The following is an 8,273-nucleotide window of genomic DNA, read 5'->3' as shown; positions in this document are numbered from 1 at the left end:
GCGGAACTAATCCTATAAGAAGGTCCTGTCCAGAGCTCTGGAGAAGTACTATACTATAAACCCTTGGAGGTTCAGGGGGCGGTGCTAATGATTCTGTGGGCAGGAATAAAACTTTAGCACCCGCAAGATTCCGGGGGTGGGGCTAAGAGCCTGGGGGTGGGCCTAGATGTAATAAACAAGAGCTCCCTGAGCGAGTTTGGGGCTGTAAGGTCGGGCCCTGGTCTTAAGGAGGGAGCTTTTGGAAAATCCAATGAAAATCTGAAGAGAAGGTTTTGGGGATAGGGGAGTGACTACCTCCAACCCATCCTCCTCTCGGAGCTCGGGGCTGCGCTTCAGGCTGAAAGCAGGAGAGGCCCTGCCCCTTCCAATCCCTCTGCATCCCTATTGGTGGAAGGCCCTGCGCGACAGTCTCTCATTGGTTCTGAAAGGGCGAGGAGGGGGGTCTAGAGAGAAAACACTCTGGTTGTGGGCGGGACCAGACGGTACCTAGGGGGATCTGGGCGCAGCCAATCCTGGCCCGAGGATTGTGTTGGGGGGCTTGGCAGGGGGTGTCCTACCCCCCTTTCTGGGCATCCTGGGGGATGACCCCAGCGCCAGGCCCGGCGCCGGCCGCCTGATGCCAGGCAAGCTGAGCTGGGGATGCTGGAACGAAGGGCGTTGCTATGGCAACGGGAGGCAGGGCCTGGTGGGGGGGACCGGGCCCGAGCTGGGACCGGGGGGGCCGGCGGTGGCTGTGGTGGGACGATGGCGGAGCGCGGCCCGGCCTTCTGCGGCCTGTACGACACGTCCTCGCTGCTGCAATACTGCAACGGTGAGACCCCTCCTCAGTTCCGACCTTGGCCCCGCCCAAGGCTGGACCCATCTCTTCTTGCCCCAACCTCCTCCTTCCAAGTCCCCATCCCCCTCCCTTGCTGAAGATCCCCCTTTCCTCTCCCTCAGCAGCACCCTGACCCAAGAGAAGGTCCCTGGCCCCCAAAACCCAGATCCCAGCCCCCTATCCACTTGGATCCTCCGCTACTCCAGAGGTGGCTAGACGGAGAGGAGAGAAGGGCAGAACACCAAGGAACCAGGGATTGGAAGGGGGAAGGACCTGGGAGTCGATTGGGCCTGGAACTCTGCCCTTTCTCCCTTCAAGCTTCTGGAACGCTCCCCTATCTCCGTAGCAGGGGGACAGACAGAGGGGGTGGGAATGGATTTGGTGTTGAGTTGAGGGCAGAGTGTGGAACTGGAAAGGGACAGTCAGAGGACTTTGCCTTTAGGATACCTCCCAAATCCTCTGGCCCTGGCCCTCCCGTGCATTAGGACCATCCCTTCTCCCTAGACAAATGCGTGTGATACCAGAAGGGCCACTGTGGGTGTGAGGCTCAGGTGAAGGGAGATAGGAGAAGAGGGGAGTTGGGAGGGAAAAGTGGGAAGTGAGGCCTGGTCTCTGGGAAAAAGGGCTGAGGATGGGGGGATGGTCAGGAGGGAGCAGAGGGCTTGAGTCACAGGGATGGGGATGGTGGAGGTGTGGGGGTTGGCAGGATGGGCTGGCCAAGGCCTGACAGTGCAACTGGCCGCTCTGGGTGGGGCACAAGTGTCAAGATGAAAGCACCTCTATTTAACTCAGTTTGGAGGTTCAGCCCTCTGGGCACACACCCTAGTGCCAGGGACCACTGGAATTAGCAGGGGACCCAGAATGCTTATTTTGTCCTCCTCTGTCCCTCTAAGAGCCAGAATGACAGGGTGGCCATTCCTGGGTTGAGTATGGGTTCTTCCATTGATCGGCTGTGTGTGCATGTAACAAGTAACGTCACCTTTCTGGGCTTCAGTACCCTTCCTCCTCCTCTCCTCCTAAAATGGATTATGCCACTACGACTACTAGAGTTGCCAAAAGCATTAGGTATCATAAAAATAGTTAATCCTATTCTGGATTTATCGAGCATCAACATGAGCCAGGAACGCGCTAAGTGTTTTGTGTGAGCAGCGCCTGGCACATGTAAGCTCACGGTATCAGATGCCATTTTTTTCTGGTCGTATTATTAATGGTAGGCAGGACCAGGCTGAGCAAAGGAGGTGACTGGGTCCCCCGCCCCCACCTACTGGCTGGGTGATCTTTGGCGTGTCTCTGCACACTCCTGCTAGCCTCCTTCCTTAGTTTCCCGTTTGCAAAACTTGATGCCAACAAGACCCCTAGAGGTTTCCCACTGTTATGAGTTCTAAGTGCTGACGGCTCACTCCTTCTGACCTCAGGAGGCTCCCACCTCCCACTGCAGGTCCAGGCACCGGACCTGGGAGGCGCTGAGTTGGGGGCAGGGCGGACAAGCCTCGGCAGGCGATTGGGCTACGGGGGGGAGGAGGGAGGAGCGGCGGCTGCACTGCGGAGCCCAGAGGGCCAGTTGGGCGGCCTATGGACGCGGGATGGCAGGTGCGAGCTCCACGCCCTGTCCCTGTCTAAGCTACCACCTTTACTTCCACCAGGCTGGGAACCAGGGCTTCCTTGGTTGTGGTCAGCAATGAGTCTGGGTATGAGTATTCTGGGGGAAAAGAGGGAGAGGGACCCCTTGGGTCTCCGCCCCTCCCACTTTGGGAAAATGAGCGGGGTTGGGGGGGCCACTCGGGGAGTCATTTTGGTTGCATCCATAGGCTGGAGAGCCAAATCTGGGGCGCGGGGTAGAGGCGAAATAAAGAAGGAAAACAGAAAAGAGGAATGCCTGCTGGGGAAGAGTTTAGGTGTCATCCCCGTCTGCATTCTCCCTTGGGTCTTCTGGGTCTGCGATGCGCTGCCTGCAACCCCCAAGTCCGCCGCCAGGGGCCGCCGAAGCTCTGTCCTTGCAGCTGGCTCTAGGGTCGAACCCCAGGGTGAGGAGAGGAGGGGACATGGGGAGGCTAGGCATGACCTTTTGACTGGGAAAGTCTTAGAAACAGTGAAGAGACGTTGGAATTCATAACATCATCTTCGTCGGAGGGTGTTGGGGATCAATTCTAGAACTTTAGTGTCATTAGGAGTAGGTTAGTGTGTCATTTTGCAAATGCTCTTATCACTCATAGATACTTAAAGTCTTAGTCATAGAATCTTTTTTTTTTTTTTTTTGAGACGGAGTCTCGCTCTGTCGCCAGGCTGGAGTGCGAGTGCAGTGGCGTGATCTTGACTCATGGCAACCTCTGACCCCCGGGGTTCAAGTGATTTCCCTGTCTCAGCCTCCAGAGCAGCTGGGCCTACAGCCACACGCCACCACGCCCGGCTAATTTTTTTTTTCTTTTTCTTTTTGTATTTTAGTAGAGACAGGGTTTCACCGTGTTGGCCAGGATGGTCTCGATCTCCTGACCTCGTGATCCGCCCGCCTCGGCCTCCCAAAGTGCTAGGGTTACATGCGTGAGCCACCGTGCCTGGCCACATCTTAGTCATAGAATCTTAAAGCCAGAGCGAGAGGCTCCTGGGTTCACAGAATCTTAGAAAATAAGAGGGAAGGGACTTCCCCAAGGTCACAGGGCCAGCGCGCTGCGGCAGAGAGGAGTGTGGGGATGGGTTGGAGAGCGGTGGGGATTTCCTTCCCCCTTCAGAGTCCTCTTCCTTGGCCCATCTCCAAGTGTCCCAGCCCCAGGTAGCGGGACAGGAAAGGGGCGTGGCTGGCCCCCTCGCTTAGACCCAGGAAGGCGGGAGGGACCAGTTGGGTACTGGAGCTCCTGGGTGGCCCTGCAGCCGGCACTCCCCCGTCTTCCAGATGACAATTTGTCGGGCACGAGCGGTATGGAAGTGGACGACCGCGTGTCGGCGCTGGAGCAGCGGCTGCAGTTACAGGAAGACGAGCTGGCGGTCCTAAAGGCGGCGCTGGCGGATGCTCTGCGTCGCCTGCGGGCGTGCGAAGAACAGGGAGCTGCGCTCCGCGCGCGGGGCACCCCCAAGGGCCGGGCGCCTCCGCGCTTAGGCACCACTGCCTCGGGTATCCCCGTTAGACTGGAGGGGTGGGATGGGGAGGACCGGGGCCTGGTCCTCATACTCACCCTCTTCTGTCCCCATCCCTCCAGTGTGTCAGCTCTTGAAAGGCCTTCCCACCAGGACGCCCCTTAATGGCTCGGGACCCCCGCGGCGCGTGGGTGGCTATGCCACGTCCCCATCCTCTCCCAAGAAGGAGGCGACCTCCGGGCGCAGGTAAGGCACAAGGCCGGGACCCCCAGCCTCTTCCAAGACCTCGTGGGAGACAGAGGTGGTTTGTTTGCCTGAGCTTCAGCAGCAGAAGGTGCAGGGAGGATGTCGCCCGCTCACGGCACTTGCCTGCTGGCCTCGAAGGCTCTGCCGCCAACTGTGTGTTCTCTTTTAGCAGTGTCCGCCGCTACTTGTCACCAGAGCGCCTGGCCTCGGTGCGCCGCGAGGACCCCCGCAGCCGGACCACATCCTCCAGCAGCAACTGTAGCGCCAAAAAGGAAGGGTAAGGACTGGGGCGGCGTCAAGCAGCAGAAAGAGATAAGGAGGAAGTGGTCGAGAAATGTAGTCATGCCCCAGGCCACGAGGTCGTAACCTAGAGTGGGGCCAGCTGGTTCAAATGCGGGGACAGTGCCAGAGCCTTGGAAGGACCAATCTTGAGGTGGCACGGTAACAGAGGAAGGTCTGGGAGGGCGGAGTCAATATTTGAGGGGCGTGGCCAGAGTTTTTAGGAGCTGGACAGTCAGGTCTACAGGTCGAGGAAGTCAGGGAGGAGCTTGGTTTATGGACGTGGTTATTAAAGTAAAGGAGAGGTCCCGTTGAGTTTCAGGGATGAAGTCAAGGGAGCAGCCACTGAGTTTCTGCAAGGAAAGAGGGAGTCTGAGAAATTTAAGGGTGCGGCCAGAGTGTTCGCCTGGGAGAAATTAAAACCTGGGGTACGGGGTAACAGAGGCTGAGACCAGGTGGAGGCATGCCAGATTCCAGAAGCCTTGACATCAAAATCAGGGGACACTGCCTGGTGGAAAAGGGCGTGATTTAAAGGTTAGGCGGGGCCGTAGGGGCGTGGTCAAATGCAAGAGGTGGAGCCAACTTGGAGGCCTCGAAGGTACTCAACTAAGGAGTACGTGAAAATGGACGAAGGCCAGGCGCGGTGGCTCAAGCCTGTAATCACGAGGCGGATCACGAGGTCGGGAGATCGAGACCATCCTGGCTAGCACAGTGAAACCCCGTCTCTACTAAAAAATACAAAAAACTAGCCGGGCCTGGAGGTCTGTAGTCCCAGCTACTCGGGAGGCTGAGGCAGGAGAATGGCGTAAACCCGGGAGGCGGAGCTTGCAGTGAGCTGAGATCTGGCCACTGCACTCCAGCCTGGGCGACAGAGCGAGACTCCATCTCAAAAAAAAAAAAAGAAAAAAAAAAAAGAAAATGGACGTAGTCAGAATGCCTGGCAGGCCGGAGAAGGAGCTTTGCAGGGAGGTAGCAGTCAATTCTCAAGCGACTGAGTCAACTCAGGGACAGGGTTAGAAGGGAGCAGGTGGTTGAGATCAGAATGACAGGCGTGGTCAACTCCAGAGGCGGGGCCATACTGAAGATCTGGACCGAGTAAAAACCTGAGGTTATAATTCTAGCAGTTTGGGAGGCGGAGGCGGGATCATCGTTTGAGCTCAGGAGTTCGAGACCAGGCTGGGCAACATAGCGAGCCCTCGTCTTTACTAAAAATGAAAATAAATTAGGCCTGGCGTGGTGGCTCACTCATGTAATACCAGCACTTTGGGAGGCCTAGGCGGGTGTTTCACAAGATCTCCATCCTGGCCAACATGGTGAAACCCCTTCTCTATTAAAAATACAAAAATTAACTGGGCGTGGTGGCGCGTGCCTGTAGTCCCAGTTACTCGGGAGGCTGAGGCAGGAGAATCACTTCAACCCGGAAGGAGGAGGTTGCAGTGACTCGAGATCGCGCCACTGCACTCCAGCCCGGCAACAGAGCGAGACTCAGTTAAAACAAACAAATAAAAAACAAAAAACAAAAGCAAAAAAGAGAGAGAGAGAAAGAAAGAAAATAGCCGTACGTGCTGGCCTGAGCTTGTCGACCCAGCTACTTGGGAGGCTGCAGCGGGAGGATCACTTGAGCCTAGGAAATTCAAGGTTTCAGTGAGCCATGATCACGCCATTGTACTCCAGCCTGGTCGACAGAGCAACACACTGTATCAAAAACAAAACAAAATAAAAATCATCCTAAAGCTGGAGTTATGGTGTAGTGGGCGTGGTCAGAGCTAGGAGGTCACGCAAGGGCAAGACCAAGGTCAAAAGTTGCACATTTCAACTCTGCTCAAACACAGCAAACACAAATACAGCGTTATGTATACTCCAGGCACTTCCCGATAATTAACCAATTTCATCCTCTCAACTATCCCCTGGAGGTGTGGGTTATCTTTATTTATTTATTTATTTAGAGACAGAGTCTTGCTCTTGTTGCCCAGGCTGGAGCACAATGGCACAATCTTAGCTCACTGTAACGTCCGCCTCCCTAGTTCGAATGATTTTCCTGCTTCAGCCTCCCAAGTAGCTGGGATTACAGGCGCCAGCCACCACGCCCTGCTAAGTTTTGTATTTTTAGTAGAGATGGGGTTTCACCACATTGGCCAGGCTGGTCTTGAACTCCTGACCTCAGGTGATCCGTCCGCCTCGGCCTCCTAAAGTGCTGGGATTACAGGCGTGAGCCACCGCGCCCGGCCGGGTACTGTTATTATCCCCATTTTTAAAATGAGGAAACCGAGGCAGAGGTTGGACGACCTATGTACACTGCTAGGAATTAGCAGAACGGGGGTTTTAACTCAAGAAGGCGCGCTCCCGAGTCCGTCTTCTCAACCACTCTCCCTCACCCACCCTGAAAGAACCTGGGATCGGGAGTCCACAATCCGGGATGTGTGACCCGGTGGGACCCTCCGGCTCCAGGGGCGGCCGTGGAGGGCGGGGCAGGGGCGCGGCGGTCCGGGCGCCTCCCAGGGCCGGAAGCGGCAGAGCCGGTCCGGGCTCCACCCCCGGCCCTGAAGCTCCGCCAGCCGCCGCCATGAGTAGCTTTGGAGCTGGGTGAGACCCTTTTGCAGACGACCCCCCATCTCCTCTCCGCGCTCCCGGGGCTTAGATCTCAGGTCTCCCCCATCCCCTGGGGCCCAGGCCGGCGTGGGGACACGCCCCTTCCCTTAAACTCTCCAGGTTTTTCCCGCTGCTTGACGTTTGGGGTGCTGGGGGACTGCGGGTTGGGGGCGTTGGGAGCACCGTGCTGATTAGGAGGGAAGGGTCCTTGGTGACTCCCTTCTTTCAGGATCGCGTCCCTGCCGCTTCGTGCTGTGTGATCTTTGGCGATCACTGCCTCTCTGGGCCTGTGTCTTAGGCTCTGCAAGATCAACCGAGCAAAGCACACGGCCTGCAGAGAGGCAGCGCTCTGCCCCTTACTCGGCCCCGTTTTCATCGGAGACCTCCGGGGAGCGGTGGGGAGGAGGAATGGTTTCTCCCCTTTTCTGACCTGACTGCTAAGACCTTTTGTTTTTCTTTGTCCTTTCCTGACAGCAAAACCAAAGAAGTTATCTTCAGTGTGGGTGAGTGGGGAGATGGGGAAGGGCTTGGTGGAAGCTTGCTTGCTGGGGTGACAGGCTGGAGCCAGAGGTCAGGAATCCTGGCTACTGGGTCTTTGCCTTTCTGGCCTCAGTTTCCTTGCCTTTAAAAAAAAAAAAAAAAAAAAAAAAGGCTGGAAGAGGAGAGGGAATAGGGATGGGACTGGTGTCAGTGCCTGACCTCTGGGGGTGTCCTGGCAGAGGATGGCTCGGTGAAAATGTTCCTGAGGGGCCGCCCTGTGCCCATGCTGATCCCAGATGAGCTGGCACCCACGTACAGCCTGGACACACGCTCGGAGCTGCCTTCTTGCCGGCTCAAGCTGGACTGGGTGTATCCTTTTCTGAAATCCCCTCAGTGCTCCCATCTCTTCAAGAGGAAATAGAAAGGCAGTCAAGGCAGCTTAGGCCTGTAATCCCAGCACTTTGGGAGGCTGAGATGGGAGGATCATTTGAGGCCAGGAGTTTGGGACCCGCCTGGGCAACACACAAAAAAAGGTACATACAGCACGTTCAAGGGCTGTGTGACCAGAGTGGGAATGGTGCATTTGAGCAACAATGAGTTGGGAATGGCTGGGAGCCCGGGTTTTGGAGTCTGACAGAGATGGGATCAAACCCCAGTCCAGCCCGTAGCTGGCTGCGTGACCCTGGAAAAGTCACCTTGACTCTGTGTGATAATTGCTTTCTCTGAAAAATGAATTTCATGGCCGAGGCGGGAGGATCACCTGAGGTCAAGAGTTTGAGACCAGCCTGACCAA

The 8,273-nt window shown here is 56.5% G+C and overlaps 2 protein-coding genes and 1 long non-coding RNA gene across 3 annotated transcripts in view; 2 read left to right on the top strand and 1 right to left on the bottom strand.

Moving 5' to 3' along the window:
* Positions 1–456: 456 nt before the first annotated feature.
* Positions 457–5,415, top strand: LOC105535864. Its single transcript, XM_011975113.1, has 3 exons — positions 457–811; positions 3,705–5,044; positions 5,340–5,415. Exons 1-2 carry the CDS (start codon positions 640–642, stop codon positions 4,049–4,051), a joined length of 519 nt encoding a protein of 172 aa, XP_011830503.1. The 5' UTR covers positions 457–639; the 3' UTR covers positions 4,052–5,044; positions 5,340–5,415.
* On the bottom strand, positions 3,227–4,165 carry LOC105535863. The gene is made up of 2 exons (XR_001005508.1): positions 3,985–4,165; positions 3,227–3,832 (listed from the first exon to the last, which is right to left on the bottom strand). It is a non-coding gene; the product is annotated as an uncharacterized LOC105535863 (long non-coding RNA).
* A 1,514-nt stretch (positions 5,416–6,929) lies between the features above and the next one.
* The window catches only part of EML2 (echinoderm microtubule associated protein like 2), a 67,369-nt gene continuing 66,025 nt past the window's right edge, over positions 6,930–8,273 (top strand). The window contains exons 1-3 of the mRNA XM_011975114.1: positions 6,930–6,994; positions 7,475–7,503; positions 7,720–7,849. Of these exons, the coding sequence (XP_011830504.1) occupies positions 6,975–6,994; positions 7,475–7,503; positions 7,720–7,849 (179 nt within the window). The 5' untranslated portion in view covers positions 6,930–6,974. The remainder of the gene's footprint in view (positions 6,995–7,474; positions 7,504–7,719; positions 7,850–8,273) is intronic.

This window comes from Mandrillus leucophaeus, unplaced genomic scaffold (genome assembly GCF_000951045.1).
Source record: "Mandrillus leucophaeus isolate KB7577 unplaced genomic scaffold, Mleu.le_1.0 Scaffold151, whole genome shotgun sequence".
In the NCBI taxonomy this organism is placed as follows: domain Eukaryota; kingdom Metazoa; phylum Chordata; class Mammalia; order Primates; family Cercopithecidae; genus Mandrillus; species Mandrillus leucophaeus.
This window is presented reverse-complemented; position numbering and strand designations above follow the sequence as displayed.

Bases quoted from the DNA above. Each gene is read 5' to 3' on its own strand.
- LOC105535864 (XM_011975113.1), top strand. From the start codon at position 640: ATGCTGGAACGAAGGGCGTTGCTATGGCAACGGGAGGCAGGGCCTGGT. The intron at 812-3,704 runs GTGAGACCCCTC...CCCGTCTTCCAG, and splicing joins GCTGCTGCAATACTGCAACG to ATGACAATTTGTCGGGCACG.